General features: G+C 39.0%; 1 protein-coding gene across 6 annotated transcripts in view; it reads right to left on the bottom strand.

Moving 5' to 3' along the window:
* The window catches only part of TBCE (tubulin folding cofactor E), a 106,901-nt gene that overhangs the window by 29,120 nt on the left and 51,675 nt on the right, over positions 1–26,106 (bottom strand). For 5 of the 6 annotated variants that reach the window (XM_082423129.1, XM_082423128.1, XM_082423125.1 and 2 more), the window contains exon 3: positions 8,819–8,903. In XM_082423129.1, coding sequence (XP_082279255.1) covers positions 8,819–8,903 — 85 coding nt within the window. Of the gene's footprint in view, positions 1–4,993; positions 5,139–8,818; positions 8,904–26,106 lie in introns of those variants that run through there. The other variant, XM_082423130.1, reaches the window with a different exon arrangement.

The following is a 26,106-nucleotide window of genomic DNA, read 5'->3' on the forward strand; positions in this document are numbered from 1 at the left end:
AGAATATACAAATCAATTTTCACTGCAAAGTAAAGGAGCTGTTACAGTGGAGGATTACTGGACTGAATGTCAATATTATGACATAGTATGAGTGTGTTTCATGTTTGGTAATTGCAATCATTGTTGCTTTTGTTGTGGTCATCCATGTACAATGCTTGGTGTCAGTCTATTTATCTCTTGTAAAAATAAAATACAGTGTGTGTGTGTGAAAAAAAAATAATTAAAATAAAATAAAATAAAATAAAAAAAAAACCCAGCTATAAATGTTAATATCATTTGATCATGTTACAGAATAAATGATGAAATACATGAATTACCAAAAATTGTATGATAAACACTATTTTGGCTTACACCCTTTAACTCTTTTAAACAAATGAAACTTCCCGAGAAGTCACCATAATTAAAGAGGATGAAAATAATACTGATGATAAATTTTGTCAATATAAACATATATACATTTTCTTCTGGGAGGTGGGTCTACAGAGATTACCAGATTGTAAAAGGAACCTGGAATCTCGGAAAGTCAGAGGTGATGTCAGGGCAAAAAGAAGGGGCCCGGAGGTCGTGAGAAACCCCAGAGAGGGTGGTGTCCTGGAAAGCAGTGGACAACCGTGTCCAGGGCTGTGAAAGCCCGGAAGGTGACAGCTGAGTTTGGCCAGTGAATCTAGCAACCGGGAAGTGACCCTGCTAGAAGCAGCTGGGGTGGGGCTGTGGGACAAGCTCCAGAGAGTGAGAGGAGAGTGGGCTCAGACTCCTCTCGTCTGCAGGAGATCCAATGGAAAGGGGAGAGGAGGCATGGAAAGGGCAGATGTTTTAAGATGGGAGAAAGTACCAAACTTACATGAGACAAAAATAACCCAACGGAGAGGGGGAAATTGTCGATGCAGGAAATTAAATTCTCTGTTGCAGCAGAATCAGGTCCTGAATCTGTCTGCTGTGATATCAGAGGATCACTGGCTACCAGAAGCTGCCTAGAAAATATTTCGTTTTCTTTTCACACAGAAAAGGCTCCTAGTGTGAAGAACACAGTTCTGTTTTAACAAACACATTTCTATCACTCAGCTAAAGAGATTAAATGTAGCTAGCCTCGTTTTTATAGATATATTTTTTTAATTTTTAATTTTTGGCTGCGTTGGGTCTTTGTTGCTGCGCGCGGGCTTTCTCTAGTTGCGGTGAGCGGGGGCTACTCTTGGTTGTGGTGCGCGGGCTTCTCATTGCGGTAGCTTCTCTTGTTGCAGAGCACGGGCTCTAGGCACACAGGCTTCAGTAGTTGCAGCACACGGGCTCAGTAGTTGCAGTACATGGGCTCCAGAGCGCAGGCTCAGTAGTTGTGGTGCACGGGCTTAGTTGCTCCGCAGCGTGTGGGATCTTCCCCAAGCAGGGCTCGAACCCGAGTACCCTGCACTGGCAGGAGGATTCTTAACCACTGCGCCACCAGGGAAGTCCCTAGCCTCTTTTTTCTTTTTTTTAAGTTCAAACGGATCTACCTAAGAGATTACCTAGTCTAGGACTTCTCAAACTCAACCTGAAAAGCAGTCAGTCACCTGGAAAGCTTACTGGAACCCACCCCCAAGGTGTGCACACAGTGGGACTGGACTGGGGCCCAGGTTCTGCTGTTTAAAACAATGTGCCAGGGGATTCTGATGCAGGGGGGCCTCATGTCCCACTTTAAGAAACTCTGATCTAATCCAATCCCGTTTCAGTTGGGGATACTGGGGCAACAATCACAGAGGTAACACAGCCAAGACTTGGATTCCTAACTACCAGTGCACTATCCTTTCCTGCGTTTCTGTCTTTATTCTCCTCACTACCACAAATTTTAGTAGTTATTAGATCCATCAGTAGATATTACTGTTATTTAGTAAAGAAATATATATCTCAAAAAGAGAAATATATATCTAACTAGATCATAATTTTAAAATATTTTTGATGACTTCAATGTGACTAAGTTTCCTCTGTAATGCAATGTAGTTTTTTCCCCTGCTTTTGAAAAGATTATGTTATGCCTCCAAAAAGGACACACAACATAAAAAAAGTCCTGGTCTAGTGTGTATTCCACAGAAGAAGTAGAATCTGAGTTAGACCTTGAAACATGAGTAGGAGCTGGATGAAAAAGTGGTGGTACTTGTCCTACAATAAGCATCAAACAGAATCCTACATGAAAATCCCTACGAGAATAGAGAAAGCACAGCAAAAGCAGTACTACTGAAAATAAAACATTTCTAGAACCATAACAATTTAAATAAAATATTATGTTTTAAACAAAGGTGCTTCACCCACAATGTTTGCCGCAGCACTACACTACAATAGCTAAGACATGGAATCAACCTAAATGTCCATCAACAGATGAATGGATAAAGAAGATGTGGTGTGTATGTGTGTGTACAAACACACACACACACACACTGAAATATTACTCAGCCATAAAAAAGAATGAAAATAATGCCATTTGCAGCAACATGGATGGACTTAGAGATTATCACACTAAGTGAAGTAAGCCAGACAGGGACAAATATCATATGATATCACTTATACATAGAATCTAAAAAAAAATGATACAATGAACTTATTGACAAAACAGAAATAAACCCACAGACATAGAAAACAAACTTATGGTTGGTTACCAATGGGGAAAGGGTGAAGGGAGAGGGATAAATTAGGAGTGTGGAATTAACATATACACACTACTATATATGAACAGATAAACAACAAGGTCCTGCTGTATGGCACAGGGAACTATACCCAATATTTTGAAATAACCTATAAGGGAAAATAATCTGAAAAAGATTATACATACATACATACATACATATATATATATATATATATATATATATATAAAAAACTGAATCGCTTCGGTGTACACCGGAAACTAACATAAAAATAAACAAAGGTGTTTCTTACGAAGTAAATCACAAAGATGACTTGTAGGTTGTCTCGTTTAATTTTCCATTATGACAGCACACAGTCCAATCTTGTGTTTACTGACAACTAAACCTTATGAATACGAATATTAAACACTTTACATGTACAAGGCTGAACTAAATCCTAAGGTATGTTGTTAGGTGTCGGAAAAATAATTCCAGACAATTTAGAACACTCGTTTATGTACCTCATCTATCTAAATGTATACAAACAAATGAGTTTTGCATCTAAGAGACTGTTCCTAGAGTCTCACGTTTATGAAACAGGCTTTGGCTTATGAAACAGTGAAATGTGAAATTTTAGTGAAATGAAATTATGAAATTTATGAAATAGTATTAGTTTTCCTTAAAGGAGTAACACTGGGGGGTGGAAATAGAAATAGGAAAATGTATTGTTCAAATATTATGTGACTGAAATGTAAAAATAAGTATGAGAGCACAAATTTTAAAACTAGCACATTTATAATAAATGAAAAAACAACAATGCAAAACAAATACCATGGTTTTCATTTCTGTCCTAAATTTATAACAGTGGTAATGAACAATTCAAGAAAAGACCTCTGTTGCTGTTTAGTTTGGCTGCAGGCAGAAGAAAGAAGTCAGGAATGGTGTTAGGTGGGTGCTAAGGAGATGCTGTGCCCTTTACAGATCAAAGGATGACATCAAAGGTCAGTCTCCTCTGCAACATTCCTGGCAGGTTTCTCGGAAAAACAAACAGCCCAGCAAATAAAAAATGCTAGCTGAAGGAGTGCCCATCAATAGCAGTAAATCTTCAAAGACAAACTAATAATACAAAGATTCCACTGAGATCTTAGATTATTATCAAGATGTTGCATCTGAACACTGAAATCCTGAACCCTACCTAAAAGAGAAAAAACAGGGGGAGGGGAGGGAGTGAAGGGGGAGAGTCCAAAATGTTTTCTCTTGTAAGCATTCGGCTTGTTCAAGTTCCTGCCTCCTTCGGCCCACCAATTACATATGCAGCTGGGAAAGTCCACATCCCAACCACGGCTCTTGCAGAAATGAAATACTCTCACAAAGCACTATAATCAAGATTCAGTCTACCCAACAGAGTTGTCAGATAAAATTCAGGTGCCCAGTTACATCTGGATTTCAGATAAACAATCTGAAATTTGTTATGTACTTAAAATTCTTCATTATAAGTATGTACGATGCATGTCCCATACTTATACCAATAAATGATTTACTGCTTATCTGAAATCCAAATTTCACCATGCATTTTGTATTTTTATTTGCTGAATCTGGCAATACTACTCAAAGGCAAAAGGGTCCCCAACAGATTCCAAAACTCCTGTAGTAAGTATCTTTCTTATTGGGGCTTGTTTAGATGCTGGGAAAGACTGGGTCTCTGGGGAGTTTCTAATAAATGTCGTTGACCTTGATATCCTGTTTGTTACAGGCATGCATAGAGCCTTTTCAGCAACACTGCATAACTAACCATTCACCACGAGAGGAGAAATATTCACTCTAATTTAACGTACATTGCTGTAATAGCTGAAGAATTGACCTGGTGAACTCATTTTCCCAACAGGAAAAAAAAAAAAGCTCAGTAGATAAGCATCTTTTTGCACACTGCTTCTGAATGTCACAATTCCTATTTTGCCCTGATTCATGGGAAACTTCCCAAAATGAAATATGTCTCTTCAGCTTTTACAGAGATTCACCCTGCCTGTATCCTATCAGAACATTTAGTGATTTCTTAAAAAATTATCCTATCACTTTATACCATACCAGAATATTTTATTTTCTTTATTTTTATTAATTTATATTGAAGTATAGTTGCTTTATAATGTTTTGTTAGTTTCTGCTGTGCAGCAAAGTGAATCAGGTATATGTATACATATATCCACTCTTTTTTAGATTTCCTTCCCATTTAGGTCACCACAGAGCATTGAGTAGAGCTCCCTGTGCTATACAGTAGGTTCTCATTAGTTATCTCTTTTATACATAGTAGTGTATATATGTCAATCCCAATCTCCCAGTTCATCCCACCACCCCCTAGGAGAATATTTTATACTGATGCATTAATGCTCATTTAAGAACCTCACCTCAGAACACTTTCCAACAATCTTATGACGCACAGAGGATAAGTAAATCGAGGGGCTTCCATTTGTTAAGTTAGCCAGTGTTGTGGACACGGTCTGGACACCATGTCCCCTCTGACACCAAATATTAAACTCCATTCATGGTGCTGAAGAAAAGTAAGATTTTAAGATTTCTTGCTCAACAGAAAAGAGAAATCATACAATTACTTAGAAAGGGAATATTTTCAATAAAAGCTGAGGGTAAAATACTGACCTGCACAGTTCTAAGAGTTTAGGGTATACCCTTTAGTTTAGGTTGAAAGAAAAGCACTGGAAATCTAGGGACAAGGCAGAGAGAAAGTCAAAGTTCATCACCTTAACTGAACCTCTCAACTCCCCAAAAGACAAGAGACGGAGAACAGAAGTACCTGGGAGAGACACATAACTGGTTCACAGGCATAAATTTGGGATGAACCTGTACACTACTACTGTAAACCGACAGTGTCACAAATATTAACGGGTGATTAATATATAACCAGGAGATTGCCATATTTACCTTAGGTTATTTAAGAGATCAGATTGAAACTAAAGAGTGACATGAAGTCCTCTGAACATGGGGGCCTTACAAGGTTATCTGGTCCACTCCCTAAACTTCTTCTGTCGGTGTTACACCAACTATTCAAGAAAAAAATTTACCTCATTTTTAGAGACCTACACTAAAGAGGAGTTCATTCATAGCCAGGATTTGAGCTTGAATCCAGTGTTTCGTGCTCTACTCATAACCCACTTGGTCACCAATACCTGTCATAGCCGTCTCAAAGAGTCAGAGTAACGAACAAATGTGATAACACGGAAACACTGAAAGCTAACTGTGAAGACGGTTCTTCTCTGGGTTAAAGCCCATCTTACATTCTTCTTGAAGGTCGTTGTTAAAACAGAGGTTAGACCTTGGCAAATGTTATTCTATTCTAAACCGAGAAGTCTCATGAGATCAACGTGAGCTGAACTGGTTGGGGGAAAATACACAGGGAAGAATGTATGCCCTGAGCCGGGCCTTGAAAACCACCCTGTCTGTCCCCAGGTTCTGACCTCAAGCGGCAGGACCTAACCCTGACCGGCAGGGTATCACCCCAGCAACCTGGGACGCTGGGGAGACTCAAGAAAACAGCTCACCAAACACCTCACTCAACACACCCTAATATCCTGCATACACAACAGAGGCCAGCAGACTAGCCTTCCCAAGACATGTGCGCCAGAGGGCATAACTACCCTGTTATACTGTGTCTAAGATGCTCAGCCACTTGACAGTAACACACGCTTCTGAAGAGGTGGGATCCGAAATTTGCTATCAATATGACAACTTCTGACCCATTTTCCTCCTTTAAAATGGGTATACCACCTTTTTGCCATTTACCTATTTCACAAGTATAAGATGGGAACATTTATGATCTGACAACTTTAAATTGCTTTGGCTTCATAAAAATAGCATCTAAGCATTAAAAAAAATGTGTACTGTGGTAAAATATGTATCGTTATTATGACTTTCCAAGTAAAATTTGAAATATAAAAGAAGACTCCAATGAAGTTACTAAGAGATCTGAATTAGCTTAATAACAAGTACATGTGGTATATTCTGTTTTGTCTGATTTAGAGAGTCTAAGATATTGGTATAATCTTTACTAGTTGAAGCCATGTTCGAACTAATACCAACAGAAGCATTAACAACTATAAAGGATAAGGTAATTCCTTTAGTCTAGACTAGTGGTTCTCCAGCACAACAGAGCCAATGCTCCCTTTTATATTGCCCCAAAAACCACGTGAAATGGAATTACTGACCCACACAGGATTTCAAAGTCAACAAAATGTCATTTCACTGAAACAAAAGAAAAGTGATTTATAATAACATAATATGTATTTCAACATGTAAATGCTCAGGCATGACTGTACTAGGAAACACAACAAAGCAAGGAAATGCTTATTCCAAGGGTAAGAACCTGAACACTAAGTCTGTGCCCATCAGCACTTCAGGGCAAATCCCAGCTCTGCCAGGACTGACACAAGTCTTCATTTTCCTACTCAGAGTAACCAAGACTGAAAATATCACCATATGCAGAGACCATGAAGGACACGTAACCATGGACGATTTGGGAGGTGCTGGGGCAGGCTCCACAGGGAACGTTCCCTCACTGGAGGTTTCGTGAGGCCATGGTCCAGGCAGGTAAGGGATCAACAGGCCAAGCTAAGAGATTTCTATTTCCACACCTCTCTAAACACATAAATTGCTCCCTTCATCCTCCATGACCTCTTGACAGATTCTGAGCTGGCCTCATGCCATGTCTGTCACCACCGCTGGCCTCTAGGAACATGCCAATTCTTCTTCTATCCTGACTTCCCAAAACTACAGAATGCTCGACTAGGAAACTTATTTTGCTATTATCTGATTTTGACCTTCATTTTAGAGGTTAGTAAATTTAGTCTGATTTAAGGTCGTAAAGATTGTTAAAAGCAAAGCTAGAGGCCTCTTGATTACCAGGCCAGGAGTGTGTTCACTGTACCACATTTAAAGAATGATAAGCTTAATATTAACAGATTCTTCCGAGAAACTGAAACTTCACGAAAACAAACAACAAAAATTTAGAAGATAGACTGCCTGAAATTCCCCTCTATCCTTTCAGAACTTCACATAGTTTCTCTGAAATCAAGCAGGTAAAAATATTAGTAGATATGCACTATAATGTGTAATTCTTTTCATGATAAGAGCTTTATTTTATTTTATTTTTTTTAAATAAATTTTTTAAATTTTATTTATTTATTTTTGGCTGCGTTGGGTCTTCGTTGCTGCGCGCGGGCTTTCTCTAGTTGCGGCGAGCAGGGGCTACTCCTTGTTGCGGTGTGCAGCCTTCTCATTGTGGTGGCTTCTCTTGTTGTGGAGCACGAGCTCTAGGCGTGCGGGCTTCAGCAGTTGTGGCACGCAAGCTCAGTAGTTGTGGCACACAGGCTTAGTTGCTCTACAGCATGTGGGCTCTTCCCAGACCAGGGCTTGAACCCGTGTCCCCTGCATTAGCAGGCAGATTCTTAACCACTGCACCACCAGGGAAGCCCAAGAGTTTTTTTTTTTAAATAGTAGCCTAGGGGCTTCCCTGGTGGCGCAGTGGTTGAGAGTCTGCCTGCCAATGCAGGGGACACGGGTTCGGGCCCTGGTCTGGGAAGATCCCGCGTGCCGTGGAGCATCTGGGCCCGTGAGCCACAAATTGCTGAGCCTGCGCGTCTGGAGCCTGTGCTCTGCAGCGAGAGAGGCCGCGATAGTGAGAGGCCCGCGCAACGTGATGAAGAGTGGTCCCCACTTGCCACAACTGGAGAGAGCCCTCGCACAGAAACGAAGACCCAACACAGCAATCAATCAATCAATCAATAAATAAGAACGTGAATTTCTAAAAAAAAAAAAAAAAAAATAGTAGCCTAGCATTCCACTGTTTGGATGTTCTGTATTTTGCTTAATCAACTGCTTCTTATTGGATATCTAGGCTATTCCTCTTCTAGTATTCACTTAGTGGGTAGTAAACAGTTAATGAATCAATAAGAAATGTTTGTATCCATCCAATTAAAAAAAAAAACTCACAAAACAAAAACACAAAAAAGGACAAAGAAAGCAACCCCACTTGCAAGGTTAAGACTGAGAATGTTAAAAACAAGGAAAAAAATTCTACAAATAGAATTGTCTTTTTAGAATACACCAAATTCTACATTATAACTACCCTAACAGTCAAACATGTCTTCTTCTCCATCCCCCCTTATTCAGCTATTTAATATTCTCCTAGATAACCATGCCAATTCGCAATGGAAAATTACCTGCATTTAAAATACACAGTCCCTTCGTGGCTTCCATCATGCTTTCCCCTCTCGGGATTGTCCCATTCTACTCCTAACCAGAGTCCTGGCAGAACAAGAAAAACAAAATGAGCATTAAATTAGGACAGAGGTGATGCTCCATTTTTCTGCAAGCAAATACAGTTTGCAATGGAAACCACAGCACACAGATACCACTGGGGGAGAAAGAAATGTCTTTAGGAAAAGACAAGTTAACCTCAGACTCAGGACTTAATCAGCAAATGCAATAGCAAGTTTGGTTCAAAAAGCCAACAAAAAACACAACTGCAGAAAACAACAGTAGCTAAAATTTACAGACAGAAAGTAGAATGGTGGTTGCCAGGAGCTAAGGGGAGGGGAGAATGGGGAGTTCTTGTTTAATGGGTACAGAGTTTCAGTTTTGCAAAATGAAAAGAGTCCTGGAGATGGATGGTGGTGATAACTATGACAATGTTACTGTACTTAATACCACTGAACTATACACTTAAAAGTGGTAAAATGGTAAGTTTAGTTATGTATAACTTACCACAATTTAAAAAAAAATATATATATATATACACACATATAAGATATCTCTTTCAAAGCACCAGAGAGCTAACAAGGCACTGAAGAATTACAAGGCCAAAATCTGAGAGAAAAGGGAAACCCAGAGTTAAATGAAGTCTTAAAGCAAATTTTTCCCCTCAAGGCATCTGCTGATTCTGGAAGAAAAGGCTGAAAAGCTAAAAAGCTGAACAGAGCTTTGGCCAGAGCTTTTGAGGGACTAAGAGGTCAATAATGAAAATTACAGCCTCCCAAGGAAGATGGAGGTTGCAAGAAACTCTCTAGGTTTTGTACTGGAGCTTGAAATGCCTTGATTCTAAGAGTTAAGAAGGAACCAACTCTAAACAGACTAGTCCTTGAAGTGACTGAAGGTCAACTTCAAATAATCTCATTCCTAGATTTGTTTAAGTGATCTGGGATTGCCACGGACCCTCGCCATTTGCCGGAGTTAACTTCAGTCCTCTCTGGAGGAAGCTAACACCATTGCAAAGCTCAAATTATAACTCTTCATAATCAATATCTGGCACTCAAACAAAAACAACCAAGCATAGAAAAAGATAAGCAGCTATGACTGAAAACCAAGAAAAACAACAGCCAACAGCAGTAGATCCACTGGGCATCTGCATAATACAGTTATACACATGTTTAATATTTTCAGGAAAACAAAAGATAAAATTGAGAACTTCAGCAGAAATATTTTTAAACTTTTTTCAAACCCTAAATGGAAATTCTGGAACTGAAAAATTCAATAATTCAAATTATAATTCAATGGATAGTTTTTTTACAATAGATTATACATAATTTTTTTAAAAAACAGGTCAGAAAAAAATATATACAGAACATAGCACAGTAACAAGTGATGAAAAACAGACTAGCATGTAAGAGACATAGAGAATACAACGAAAAGGTCTACCATGTATATAGAACAGGAGCCCCCAAAAGAGAGTAGGGAGAGATTGTGGAAAGAGCAATCTCTGAAGAAATAATGACTGAGACTATTACAAAACTAAAGAAAGCCATCAAGCCACACATTTAAGAAGGTCTAAGAACAATAACAGTACAAATGCAAGACAAACAAAAAACAACCACACAAAAAAAAGAAAACAAAACAAAGCAAAACCAAACTCCACCAGTTGCCATATAACAAAGACAAACAGAAAAGTCTTAAAACAGCTCGGGGTGAGGGAGAGGAAACAGATTATCTCCAAAGGAAAACAACCAGAAATAGTTGACTGACTTCTCCATAGAAACAGTAAAAGCCAGAAAGATAAATGAATAATATCTTCAAAATACTGGGGGGGGAAAAAAAAGTTAAAAACAAACAAAAAAACCCTGGTAATCTGGAACACTGTAATTGGTGAAAATATCCTTCAAAAAAGTAAAGGCAAGCAAGGAGCCCTGAATACCCAAAACAATCTTGAAAAAGAATAACAAAGTCAGAGGGCTTACAATTTCCAATTTCAAAACTTGCTACAAAGCTACTGTAATCAAAAAAGTGTGGTACTGTCATAAGGCTCAGATCAAAGGAGTAGAGTTGAGAATCCAGAAATAAATCCATACATGGTCAGTTGGTTTTTGACAAAAGTGTCAAGTCAACTCAACAGGAAAGGACAGTCTTTTCAACAAATGGTGCTGAGACAACTAGATACCCACATGCAAAAGAATGAATTTGGACACCCAACTCTCATAATAGATAAAAAAAAATAACTCAACATAGATCAACAACCTAAGTATAAGACCTAACACCGTAAGACTCTTAGAAGAAAACTTTATTTCTAAGGATTTATTTCTAATACTAAAACTTAAGGATAAAACTATAAAACCATGGATTTGGCACTGGATTCTTAGATACGGCACCAAAAGCTCAAGCAACAAAAGAAAAAACAGATAAACTGGACTTCATAAAATTTAAACACTTTTGTACATCAAAGGCCATTAACAGAAATGGGTGAAAAATGTACCACTCTGGTGGGAGATGTTGATGATGGGGGGAGGTTACGCATGTGTGGGGGCAGGAGGTATATGGGAAATCTCTGTACCTTCCACTCAACTTTCTTGTGAACCTAAAGCTATTCTAAAAAACAAAGTCTATTTTTAAAAGGTTAAAATGGTGTGTAATTGATAAAAATATCAAATCACTATGTTGCACACCTGAAACTAATATAATGTTTTAAGTCAACTATACTTCAATAAAAAGATTAAAATGGTAAATTTGTTACATATATTTTATAACAATTTTAAAATTTTAATGGAAAAAATGGGTAAAATGGCAAATTTTGTTTTATATATATGTAACCACAACTAAAAAAAAATTCTTTTTTTAAGGCAACATAAAGGCAACTTCAACAAGGAAATATCAACAAGGGTGATCTTCAAGGAAAAAGAAAATTTTCCCAGAAGGAAGCCTGAGGATACAGAGGGGAATGAAGGGCAACAAAATGGTAAATATATGGTAAGTCTAAATTAATACTGAAATACGAAACAACAGTAATATCAGCTCTTTGGGTTTAAAATACACATAAATTGGGCTTCTCTGGTGGCGCAGTGGTTAAGAATCCACCTGCCAATGCAGGGGACACAGGTTCGAGCCCTGGTCCGGGAAGATCCCACATGCTGCAGAGCAACTAAGCCCATGTGCCACAACTACTGAGCCCACGCTCTAGAGCCCGTGAGCCACAACTACTGAGCCCGTGTGCCAGAACTACCGGAGCCTGTGCGCCTAGAGCCCGTGTTCCGCAACAAGAGAAGCCACTGCAATGAGAAGCCCGCGCACCGCAGTGAAGAGTTGCCCCCGCTCTCTGCAACTAGAGAAAGCCCACACACGGCAACAAAGACCCAAAACAGCCAAAAATAAAATAAAATTAAAAAAAAAATTTAAATAAAATAAAATACACAGATTAAAATATCTAACATATCGATAAGGAAGCAGGTAAGTGGAATTAATGTTCAAGTGTTCTAATGTCTTTGCATGAGTCCAGGAAGAGGTAAAATTACTAATTTTTATTAGGCTTTTATAAGTCAAAGACATATGTTTTAATCTCTAGGGTAACCACTAAATAATAAAAATGTATAAATACCAAATTAATAAAGGGAAATTTTAAACTAATCAATCCAGTGAAAGAAAAAAAAAGCAAAAAAGAGCATAGGCAAGACAAATTAGAAAGTAAATAATTAGATGGTAGACATAAACCCAAATTATCAACAATTAAATAAAACGATAATGGACTAAATATTCTAGTTAAAAGAGAGCTTGCAAAAACTGTCCTCGGGATTTTGATAGGGATAGCCACTGAATCTGTACATTGCTTTGGGTAGTATTGACATTTTAATAATATTAACTCTTCAAATCCATGAACATGGGATGTCTATTTATTTATGTCTTCTTTAATTTCTTTCAGCAGTGCATTATAGTTTTCATTGTACAAGTCTTTTACCTCCTTGGTTAATTCTTAAGTATATCATTATTTTTGATGTGGTATAAACATACAATGCAATATTATTCAGCTTTAAAAAGGAAGGAAATTTTAACACATGCTACAGCATGTATGAACCCTGAGAACATTATACTAAGTGAAGTCATCCAGTCACAAAAGGACAAATGCTGTATGATTCCACCTATATGAGGTACTTAGAGTAGTCAAATTCATGGAGACAGAAAGTAGAATGTAGTTGCCAGGGACTGGGGGAGGGGAGAATGGGAAACTACTGTTTAATGAGTATGAAGGTTCCGTTCGAGAAGATAAAAAAGGTTTTGGAGATGCATCACTTTGTGATGGTGGTTGCACAATATGAATGTATCTAATGCCACTGAACAGTACACTTAAAAAATGTGAAAAATGTAACTTTTATGTTATGTGTATTTGACCACAATAAAAAATAAATAAAAATTTAAAAACTGAAATCAGAGTAGGTTCTCTCAACACAGTGGAATTCAGCTGGGAGTCAATAACACAGAATTCATTAGAAAATCCTCATATATTTAGAAATTAAGGAGTATCATTCTAAATTACCTTGCATCAAAAAAGAAAGCACAATGTCAATTAGAAAATATTTTGAACCAAATCGTAATAAAAACACTACATGTCAAAATGTGGGGAATGCAGCTAAAAGTTGCATTTTGAGAGAAACTTACAGACTTAAATGTATATGTTAGGTTGAAGATGGAAAACAATCATCTGTCTCAAAATGTTAAGGGGAGAAAAACAAGTTAATTAAACCTACAGAAAGTAAAAGGAAGTAAATAATAAGGAGCGAATATTAATAGGACAGGAAAATAAGTAAGACAGTTCTCTGCCCCAAAGCATCTTGAAGTTTTCTAATAGGGACAGATGTGTAAACAGTCATTATATAAAGAATCAATCTTGGAGTAAAAGTAAATACAGGTGTTATGGGAGCACAGATAAGAAGACAAGTTAATATTGCTGGGAGTAGTTATGGGAAAGACATACAGAGGTAGTAACACTTGAGGTCAGCCTTGAAGGGAAAATATGCCAGGTGAAGGCATAGTGTGAGATTTCATAATCTGTTTAGAGGACCTCAAAAAATCCTGAGTAGCTAGAGCTAAAAGTGTTGCCCAGAGGTTGCACAGGAGCACGTAGTTCAGGAGAAAAAGACTAAAGGTGTTAAAAGAGATTGCGCCCAACTGTGTCAAAGAGGCTGCAACATGGTAAAAGCTTTAACTTTATCCTGCTTCTCCAGAGAACCCTATTTAATAAGCATGGAGAAAAGAGACATACAGATGGCCAATAGGCACATAAAAAGATGCTCATGGGCTTCCCTGGTGGCACAGTGGTTAAGAATCTGCCTGCCAATGCAGGGGACACGGGTTCGAGCCCTGGTCTGGGAAGATCCCACATGCCGCAGAGCGGCTAGGCCTGTGAGCCACGACTACTGAGCCTGTGCATCTGGAGCCTGTGCTCCGCAATGGGAGAGGCCGCGACAGTGAGAGGCCCGCGCCCCGCGATGAAGAGTGGCCCCCCCTCGCCGGAACTGGAGAAAGCCCTCGCACAAAAACGAAGACCCAACACACCCAAAAATAAATAAATAAATAAATTTATTAAAAAAAAAAAAGATGCTCATCATCTAATTATTACAGAAATGCAAATCAAAACTACAATGAGGTACCACCTCACATCAGTCACAATGGACATCATTAAAAAGTCCACAAATAACAAATGCTGGAGGGAGTGTGGAGAAAAGGGAACACTCTTACACTGTTGGTGGGAATGTAAATTGGTTCAGCCACTATGGAAAACAGTATGGAGGTTCCTCAAAAAACTAAAAATAGAGTTATCTTATGACCCAGCAATTCCACTCCTGGGCATATACCCAGATAAAACTATAATTCCAAAAGATACATGCACCCCAATGTTCACAGCAGCACTATTTACAATAGCTAAGACATGGAAGCAACCTAGATGTCCATCAACAGATGAACGGATAAAGAAGATGTGGTACATATATACAATGGACTATTACTCAGCCATTGAAAAGAATGAAATAATGCCATTTGCAATGACATGGATAGACCTAGAAATGATCACACTAAGTGAAGTCAGACAGAGAAAGACAAATACCATATGATATCACTTATATGTGGAATCTAAAATACTGATACAACACAAATGAACATATCTATGAAACAGAAACAGACTCACGAACATAGAGAACAGACTTGCGGTTGCCAAGGCAGGGGGTAGGGAAAGACTGGGAGTTTGGGATTAGCAGATGCAAACTATTATATATAGAATGGATAAACAACAAAGTCCTACTTTATAATACGGGGAACTATATTTCATATCTTGTGATAAACCATAATGGAAAAGAATATGAAAAAGAATATATATATGTATAACTGAATCACTTTGCTGTACAGCAGAAATTAACACAACATTGTAAATCAACTATACTTCAATAAAATTTTTTTAAAAAAGCATGGAGAAACGTGACCTCAATTTTAAAGGTAAAAAACTGAAGCTTGGGGAAAATATGTGACTTGTTAAAAAGGGAAAACTGTTTCTTCCACTAATCTCACAACACTTCTGACACCAGATGTGTGGGTTTTTCCACACCAAGAGATCCTCCAGTTCTTGGCGGACACGAGGGGTTGCTGCAATTCAACTCAATTCTGACACGGACTGCCTGGAGTTAGTGCAGACCCCTAGGTTACGGGCTCAGTCCCACAAGACTGCCCCCGCTTGAGACGCTAGTCTCAAGTCCCAGGTTGTCACCTGTACTTCTCACCAACAGCCTATGAATCAGGGGTCTCCACATTCCTTCCTAAAAATTCCTAATTTGCTAGAACGGCTCAGAGAACTCAGGGAAACACTTACGCTTACCAGTTTATTATAACGGATATAATAAAGGAGACAGATGAAGAGGTACATAGGGCAAGGTCCGGAACAGTCCTGCGTGCAGAAGTCTCTCCCTGTGGAGTTTGGGGCACCACCCTCTCAGCATGTAGGTGGGCTCACCAACCTGGAAGCTCTCCAAATACATAGTTTAGGGATTTTCATGGAGACTTTGGAGACTTCATCAAGTATGCATGACTGATTACTAACTCTATCTCCAATCCTCTTCCCTCCCCAGAAGACAGGAATGGGACTGAAAGTTGCAGCCTCTTAATCATGCTGTGGTCTTTCTGGTGACTAGTCCCCAGTCTGATGCTATCTAGGGGATTTCATCAGTCTGGAGATTCCAAGGGCCCTAGATGCTCTTGTGTCAGGAACTGAGGTCAAAGACCAAATGTGAGAACGAAAGAGGCTCCTGGCATCCCCACACTCAGGAAATTACATGGGTTTTAGGAGCTCTGTGTCAGGAATGCAGAGACCAATATCTATTTCTTATTGTCACAACTGCCAAAATAACATAGCCAAAAAGAACCAGATCCTGTACTAGCACACACACAATTCTTTTGTGTCCTAATCCACTTTTTATCAAACAAACGCCTTTAGATAAGAAGTAAATACAGTTAATGTTATTCATCATAAAAGCCATCAGAGTGAGTTAAGTTGATGGATATTACCAAGAAGAATGCACAACACAAGGCCATTCTTCCTCAATACAAAGAACAAGTCACAGCTCAAGCTAACACAGGTGGAAAAAGCAAGGCCAGCGCTCAGTTGTGATGAGCCGTGACTCTGATGAAGAATCACTACTGTTTGGCAAGCTATTGCCCAGGAGCCAGTGCATTAAAGACAGAGCAGCAAGCAGAGAAAGCAGTGTAGTACATCTGAGAGAGCAGAGAGGAGTGGTAGCTGGGCAGGACTTCCTCATCAGTTAGCTCCCAAGAGTGTAAGATCCGGCTCTGCCTTCCACATGCCAGGGGTGATAAGACCTTGATTAGCCACAGTCTAGCAAATTCAAATGCACGAAAGATTGAAGCAGACACGAGAATATAAGTTTATTAATTTACAATGATAAATAAAACTGTCACACACAAGCCTAAATCTCTTGACTAACGTGAGGACTCCACTCTCTCCTGGGACATCAAGACACGTGAAAAACCAGTTGTAATCAGACCCAACCTCACTGAAATCACAAGATTTAAAAATAATGACTCCAACAGCCCAGCAGTCACACTCCTTGGTATTTACCTAAATGGGCTGAAACTTATGTCTACACAAAAGCCTGCACACAGATGTTCCCAGAAGCTTTACTCATAACGGCCAAAACTTGGACACATGGACAAATATTCCATCTGGACAATGGAATATTATTTACTGCTAAAAAGAAATGAGCTATCAAGACATGAAAAGACATGGAGGAAACTTCAATGCAGATTACTAAGTGAAAAAAGGCAATGTGAAAAGGCTACATATAGTAGGATTCCAACTATATGAATTTCTGGAAAAGGCAAAACTATGGAGACAGTAAAAAGATCGATGATTACCACAGCTTAGGGGTGGAGAGAGGAATGAATAAGCAGAACACAGGAGATTTCTAAGCCAGTGAAACTATTCCATGTGATATTATAATAGTGGACAAATGTCACTGAACACTTGTCAAAACCCACAGAATGTACAACAGCAAGAGTGAACTCCAATATAAGTGAGGGACTCTGGGTGATGGAGATGTGTCAGTTTAGGCTCATCCACTGTAACAGATGTACTGCTCTGGAGCTGGGTGTTGATAGTGGGGAGGCTGTGCTGTTGTGGGCACTCTCTGTACTTTCTGCTCACTTTTTCTGTGAGCCTAAATTGCTCTAAAAAATGGACTATTTTTTAAAAAATAATAACTCCATATATATGATCAATATATTCTACTCCTGTAAACATACTAACATGAGAAGCCACACCATAACTCAGGAGATTGCTTGGTGAGCATGAAATACATGCTCAAAACTAGACGAGTTCGATAAATGGAATATTTAATGGTGTTTGGTAAAAGTATCTAGACCTGTCTATCTCATAAGGTCAGTAACCTTAACACTGAGATAGGAATCATCTCAAGTCCACTGGCTATAACTCCTGGATCCACCTCCACGCTAGGGCTGTGCCAGGGATACAGTCCCTTTGCCTTCCCTCTTCGAAGTCTAAGATGGGTGCTGCCAACATCTGCCTTGGCGATTCTTTTGTCCTGACTTCCTGGGCTGACCAACTCCTGAGATAACTAACACTTGTTTTTTTTTCTTTAAAGATATATGACTACACTCAAGTCATCCAAGTGAGAAATTCAGAGAATCTTCCATCTTCATTGAGTGATGTTGCTAATCTGATTCACTGTTGATCTTCACAAAATTACTCTCAGAGAGAGTACCAGCTTAGCACCTCCAAATACTGTCCACAGCTCATAGCTGAAACAAAAAGTTTCAATCCTCCAACAGCTCGAATCACTTTACTACACGGTTAGTCTAAAAAACCTTGGGGTCTTTGAAATTATGAAGTAGGTTATTTTTAACACTACCCTAGGCAGTCTTAGGAATATTCCAGTGCCTCCTGGAGGTAGGCTCTTGCTGTTAATCTGTAATCTGTAGCTCGAGAATGTCCTTAAAAGATTTACAATAACATACAATTTTTTAAAATTTCAGGGGAGAGGGCTCCAATCAAGATGGCGGAGTAGCAGGATACATCCCACAAATACATCAAAAATACAACTACAAACAGAACAATTCTCACAAAACACCTACTGAACACAAGTAGAAGACCTCAAACACCTGAAAGCACAAGAAAGATCTCTACGTAACCGGATAAGATGATAGGAAAAAAAAAAGAGGAAGTGGGATGGGACCTGCACCTCTAGGAGGGAGCTGAAAAAAAGGAAAGGTTCCCGCACCCTGGGAAGCCCCATCACTGGAGGGGAGATCAGCCGGGACAGAAAAGGAGCTTCAGAGGCTCAGAGGAGAGTGCAACAACCAGTTTGCGGCAGGCAGACAACAGAGAGACCTACACAGATCGTCTGTGCCACAACCCTGAGTCCCCCAGTCTGAGATGGGCATCCGCTGGTACTGGTGGGGGCTGGGTGCTGAAACTCGGGGTGTAGAGGACAAACCCAGGGAGATGACTGGTGTTGGCTGAGTGGAGAGAGCCTGAGGGGCTGGAGTGTGGCACAGCCACAAACGGGGGTGGTTGAGGAAGAAGCCTGGGCCCGCCATAGAAGCATAGTGCCATTGATCAGTGTCGCGTGAGGGGACAGCCTCTGGCTCCATGCACAGGCCCCCTGCGGGCTTTGGGAGAGCACACCGCAGCCACTGCCTTGGCCGGCTCCTGCCTGGGCAAGCTCACTGGTCCCAGTGGCCACCCAGGCGGGCTCCCATGCCAACCACCACCTTGACAAGCCCCAGGAACAGAAGCCAGCAGGTTGCCCGTGCACAGAGGTGGACCTGAACCACAGTGGAGCGCCAGTGGTTGCATGACTCAGGAAGCAGAGCTGAAATCTCTCCCTGCAGCTGCATGAGCTGCGGGTTTACACCTCTGGCTTTGTAAATTCAGCGCCTGTGAGACATCTGAACGGACAATGAGTGCTCCCACGGCTGGGACGGGTATGGCCTTAGCAGCTGTGGGCTTTGTGGGTGCGTGAAAATGGGGACTGGGCCAGGACAGGGTCTGAGCTGCCTCTATAGCTCCCACTGCAGGTCCAGGTGCACAACTGCTGCAGTCCTGGGACCTGACTTCAGTGGGTCTGTGCTGGTGGCTTTGTGAAAACAATGCCTGAGAGACACCAGGGCCAACTGCCAGCATACGCAAGGCTGAGGCAGGGCCAAGGGCAAGGGCAATGGCAACAACAGTGTACTCTGTGAGCCTGCACAACAGGTGAAAGGTGACATAACAGAAAAAACTCACAGTGAAAAGCTCTGGGGAATTCCCTGGTGGTGCAGTGGTTAAGAATCCACTTGCCAGGGGCTTCCCTGGTGGCACACTGTTTAAGAATCTGCCTGCAAATGCAGGGAACACGGGTTTGAGCCCTGGTCTGGGAAGATCCCACATGCTGTGGAGCAACTAGGCCTGTGCGCCACAACTACTGAGTCTGTGCTCTAGAGCCCGTGCTCCACAACGAGAAGCCACCACAATGAGAAGCCTGCACACTGCAACGAAAAGTAGCCCCCACTCACCGCAACTAGAGAAAGCTCACACACAGCAACAAAGACTCAGCGCAGCCAAAAATAAATATATAAAATTAATTAATTAGTTAATTTTTTAAAAAAAGAAAAGAAAATCTCCAGCAGAGGAATACTCAGTGGCTCCTCTCCCAGTGGGAGCACTCCAATCCCACCTACCTCGCACTGTAGCTCAGAAACACAGCTCAGAAACGGATCTGAGGGCTTCTACTCCAACAACTAGGGAGTAGACCCGGCCCCTGAAAAGACAGTGACAACCACAGAGCAAAGAGAAGGCCCCACTCAATATCCAGGGCAGGCTCTGATCACCACAACACCAGTCACACTACCTATCAATGGGATAATGCCAGCATACACTGAGGAAAGAGGTGGCAGACACCCATACTAAAAACAACCCTCACACCATAAATATCAAGCCCATGAAGGCTACACAGAGATGCTCTCACATAAAAATAGCCTCCAAGACTAACAGTCTTCTCTAATAGTCTCCTATTTTTATTATCCACTCGCATCAATGGACAGATCTTCTAGATAAAAAAATCAACAAGGCAACAGAGATCCTAAATGATACAATAAAACAGTTAGATTCAATTGATATTTTGAGGGCATTACATCCAAAAACAAAACAAAAAAAACCAGAATACACATTCTTTTCAAGAACACATTCTTTTCAAGAATTGACCACATACTAGGGCACAAAACAAGCCTCAACAAATGCAAGAGTACAGAAATTATCTCAAGCATCTTCTCTGACCACAATGGCGTCAAACTAGAAATCAACCACAGGGAAAGAAATGAAAAAAAAAAATGATTACATGGAAACTAAACAACATGCTACTAAAAAACCAATGCATCAACAAGGAAATTTTAAAAATTTAGGACTTCCCTGGTGGTCTAGCGGCTAAGACTCCATGCTCCCAATTCAGGGGGCCTGGGTTCAACCCCTGGTCGGGGAACTAGAGCTCTCATGCCACAACTAAAGAGTCCGCATGCCGGAACTAAAGATCCCGCACGCAGCAACAAAGATCCCACATGCCGCAACTAAGACCTGGCGCAGCCAAATAAATAAATATATATATTTTAAAATATACTAAAAAAATTTAAAATACCTTGAGACAAATGACAATGAAAACAAAATCATATAAAAATCTATGGGATGCAGCCAAAGCAGTTCTTAGAAGGAAGTTCATAGCAATAGAGGCCTTCCTGAGAAAACAAGAAAAATCTAAAATAAACAACCTAAAATACCACCCAAAAAAAATTAGAAAAAGAAAAACAAACAAAACCTAAAGTCAGGAGAAAGAAGGAGATAATAAAGATAAGGGAGGAAATAAATAAAATAGAGATTAAAGAGCAATAGAAAAAAAGTCAATAAAACCAAGAGCTTGTTCTTTGAAAAGGTAAACAAAATTGATAAGCCTCTGGCTAGGCTCACCAAAAAGAAAAGAGAGAGAGAACCCAAATTAAACAAATAAAGAAATAAAAAAGGAGAAATCTCAACCAATACCACAGAAATACAAAAAACCATAAGGAATACTATGAACAATTACATGCCAACAAATTTAACAACCTGGAATAAATGGACAACTTTCTAGAAACATACAGCCCACCAAAACTGAATCAAGAAAAAAATAGATAATTTGAACAGATCGATCACTAGAAGTGAAATAGAATCTGTAGTTTAAAAAAAACTCCCAACAAACAAAAGTCCAGGCCCAGATGGCCTCACAGGAGAATTCTACCAAACATGCCAAGAAAAATTTATACTGATCCTTCTCAAACTCTTCCAAAAGACTGAAGAGGAGGGAATACTCCCGAAGACATTCTATGAAGCCACCATCACCCTGATACCAAAATCAGACAAAGATACCACCACAAAAGAAAATTACAGGCCAATATCTTTGATGAACATAGATGCAAAAATTCCCAACAAAATATTAGCAAACGGAATCCAACAACACATAAAAAAGATCATACCCCATGACCAAGTGGGATTCATCCCAAGTTCACAAGGATGGTTCAACATACACAAATCAATCAATGTAATACACCACATTAACAAAAGTCAAAAAACACATGATCACCTCAATAGCTGCAGAAAAAGCATTTGACAAAATTCAACATACATTTATGATCAAAACTCTTACCAAAGTGGATATAGGGGAACATATCTCTACATAATAAAAGCCATTTATGAAAACCTACAGCCATTATAATACTCAACGGTGAAAAGCTGAAAGCCTTCCTGCTAAAATATGGAACAAGACAAGGATGCCCACTCTCACCACTTCTATTCAACATGGTATTGGAAGTCCTAACCACAGCAATCAGACAAGAAAAAGAAAGAGAAGGTATCCAAATTGGAAGTGAAGAGGTAAAATTGTCACTGTATGGAAAAATGACATACTGTATATAAAAACCCTAAGGACTCTACACAAAAAATACTAGATCTAATAAGTGAATTCAGCAAAGCAGCAGGAAACAAGATTAACAGACAGAAATCAGTTGCATTTCTTAACACTAACAATGAAATATCAGAAAGGGAATGTAAACAAGAAATTCCTTTTAAAATGGCACCAAAAAAACAAAAAACAAAAAACCTTAGGAATAAACCTCACCAAGGAGGTGAAAGACTTAACATGCTGAGAACTATCAATACAAAACATTAATAAAGGAAACTAAAGATGACTCAAAGAAATGGAAAGATATCCCATGCTCTTGTATTGGAAAAATCAACATTGTTAAAATGGCCATACTACCCAAAGCAATCCACAGATTTAATGCAATACCTATCAAAATACCCATGACATTTTTCACAGAACTAGAGCAAATAATCCTTAAATTTATATGGAACCATAAAAGACCCAGAATTACCAAAGTAATCCTGAGGCAAAAGGAACAAAGCAGGAGGCATAACCCTCCCAGACTTCAGACAATACTACAAAGCTACAGTAATCCAAACGGCATTTGGTATATTTACAGAAACAGACATACGGATCAATGGAACAGACTAGAGAGCCCAGAAATAAACCTACACATCTATGGATGATTAATCTTTGAAAAGGAGGCAAGAATATACAATGGGGAAAAGACAGCCTTTCCCATCAAGTGGTGTTGGAAAAGTTGGACAGCCACATGTAAATCAGTGCAGCTAAAAAACATTCTCACTACCATACACAAAAGTAAACACAAAATGGCTTAAAGACTTAAATATAAGACAAGACACCATAAAACTCCTAGAAGAGAACACAGGCAAAACATTCTCTGACATAACTCATACCAATGTTTTCCTAGGTCAGTCTCCCAAAGTGATAGAAATAAAAGTAAAAATAAACACATGGGACCTAATCAAACTTATAAGCTTTTTGCACAGCAAAGGAAACCATAAACAAAATGAAAAAACAACCCACAGAATGGGAGAAAATATTGCAAATGATGCAACTGACAAGGGCTTAATTTCCAAAATATACAAACAGCTCCTACAATTCAATAACAAAAAAACAAACAACCCAATAGAAAAATGTACAGAAAACCTAAAAAGACATTTGTCCAAAGAAGACATATAGATGGCCTATAGGCACATGAAAGGATGCTCATCATCGCTAATTATTAGAGAAATTCAAATAAAAACAGCAATGAGGTACCACCTCACACCAGTCAAAATGGCCATAATTAAAAAGTCTACAAATAATAAATGCTGGAGAAGCTGTGGAGAAAAGGGAAACCTCTTACACTGTTGGTGGGAACGTAAACTGGTTCAGCCACTATGGAAAACAGTATGGAGGTTCCTCAAAAAACTAAACACAGAGTTACCATATGACCCAGCAATCCCACTCCTGGGCATATACCCAGACAAAATTATAATTTGAAAAGATACATGTACCCCCTAGGTTCATAGCAGCACTATTCCAAGACATGAAAACAACCTAAATGTCCATCAACAGATGAATGGATAAAGAAGATGTAGTGTGTATATATATATATATATATATATGTATATATATATATATATGTGTATATATATATATGTATATATATGTATACACTGTATACACTATATATATTCCATTATATATATACACATATTTATATACATATATAATGGAATATTACTCAGCCATTAAAAAGAATGAAATAATGACATTTGCAGCAACATGGATGAACCCAGAGATTATCATACTAAGGGAAGTAAGTCAAAAAAAGAAAAATACCATATATCATTTATATGCGGAAGCTACAATATGATACAAATGAACATATCTACAAAACAAAAACAGATTCACAGATGTAGAGAACAGACTTGTGGTTGCCAAGGGGGAGGGGGCTGAGGGAGGGAAGGACTGGGAGTTTGGGATTAGCAGTTGCAAACTGTTGTATATAGGATGGATAAACAATAAGGTCCTACTGTACAGCACAAGGAACTATGTTCAATATCCTATTATAAACCATAATGGAAAAGAATATATATATACATATGTATAACTGAGTCACTTTGCTGTAAAGCAGAAATTAACACAACATTGTAAATCAACTATACTTCAATAAAAAAATATTTTTTAATTCAGGGGAAAGATAACTGGGTACTGAAAGATCAGAAGCCACTAACAACAACAAAAAAAGTGTGGGGGGGGGGGTGGTATAAGAAGCATTAAAAGAGAACAGAAGAGAATAATTGAAAAAGTAGCAGTGAAGTATAAAATAGCTTTGAGCATCCTTGCAGCAAGAAGAAAAAGATGCAATTCTCTTTTTCAATAGTAAAACCACCTCAGTTTTTTCTCTTTCCCTGAGCTAACAGTAATTTGTCAAAAGAATGTATAAGGGGCATCAAGTAAGATAATGAAGAACATATCACACTTGATAGCATCTTTATAACACATTCACTGGTACTTCAGAAGTGCTTATTTCTTAATTCAAGCCTCAGCTGAAGCCCAGGACAAAAAGCTTAGTTTTGTAAAGGCAGTTATACTAAGGGCTCAGATGGTTTTATTTTGCTTCCTGGTGACTTCCTGGTGCAACCTAAGTAATAAAAACTTAGCCTTTCTCAAAATGTGACATCAGAATCATCTAGGGAGCACATTTAAAATGACGAGTCCTGGACCATAACTCCAACCTACTGAATTAGAATCTCTGCATGTCCAACCTGAGAATTCGTATTTCTAACAAGCACCCCAGGCACGCTTCATCAGACTCCCCTTCCTAGACACGTTACCTCAGCTGGGCTTCTTTCTACCTTTAAATGACAGCAATTCCAAACTGAAGTCACGTATAATAAACTAAACAACAGGTATTCTATTTGGCTATCCCTAGTTCTACGGCACATGGTTGATAAGGGTTATAGTTTAATCTGACAATTAAAGACCACATTTTCTGGCCTTGAGGGCCAGGAATTACAGATATTTATATTTACTACATTGATGACTATAAATTTTCATGCTCTAACAAAAAACAATATATTATGATTATTTTTCCTATACACGGAAATTAAGTATTCTAAGAAAGGAGTATTTTTTTCTAATTCACAGTAATAACAACAATAGCAAAAACAATAATCTCTAACATTTAAAAGGTTCTTACTTCCTGTCAGGCACAGTTCTAAGTGCTTTATATGTATTAATTCACTGAATCCTCCTAACAATCCTTTGAGGTGGAACACTTTGCAAGCTTGTGGGCTACACAAATACCACTAACTTACAGGAGCAAGAATTCTCTCTGGGGAAGCAACCTCACGTCTGTTCAAAGCCTCAAACCAGTACACACTTGAGTACCAAATTTTCTGCATCTATAAGGTATGGAAGGGGTGACCTGGAGCCTAAAACACTTTAACTTAGAAATTACCAAATGCTTATTTCTCCTATAATAAAATCTGCTACAAATTTTAAGAAGGGATACATCCCAGTAATAAGTTATAAAATACATCTTGAAATAACAAGTGCATTACCTAATTAGTTACACTAGTTTTTTTACTTGAATACTATTATGTGTCTGTCAAAGACAATGACTTTGCTTTTGACATAATGTTTAAATGTTCTTCTAGACTGCAGCTAGTCAATAGGTTTAGCTGTTTCTTCCATCTACTCCCAGAACATGAAAACATATCATGTCATCACATTTAAACACATATTCATCTTTCTGTTACCTTTGGTAGGAAGACAAAAGCATGATTCATCCAAAA

Source organism: Balaenoptera physalus (genome assembly GCF_965194825.1).
Source record: "Balaenoptera physalus genome assembly, chromosome: 14".
In the NCBI taxonomy this organism is placed as follows: Eukaryota; Metazoa; Chordata; class Mammalia; order Artiodactyla; family Balaenopteridae; genus Balaenoptera; species Balaenoptera physalus.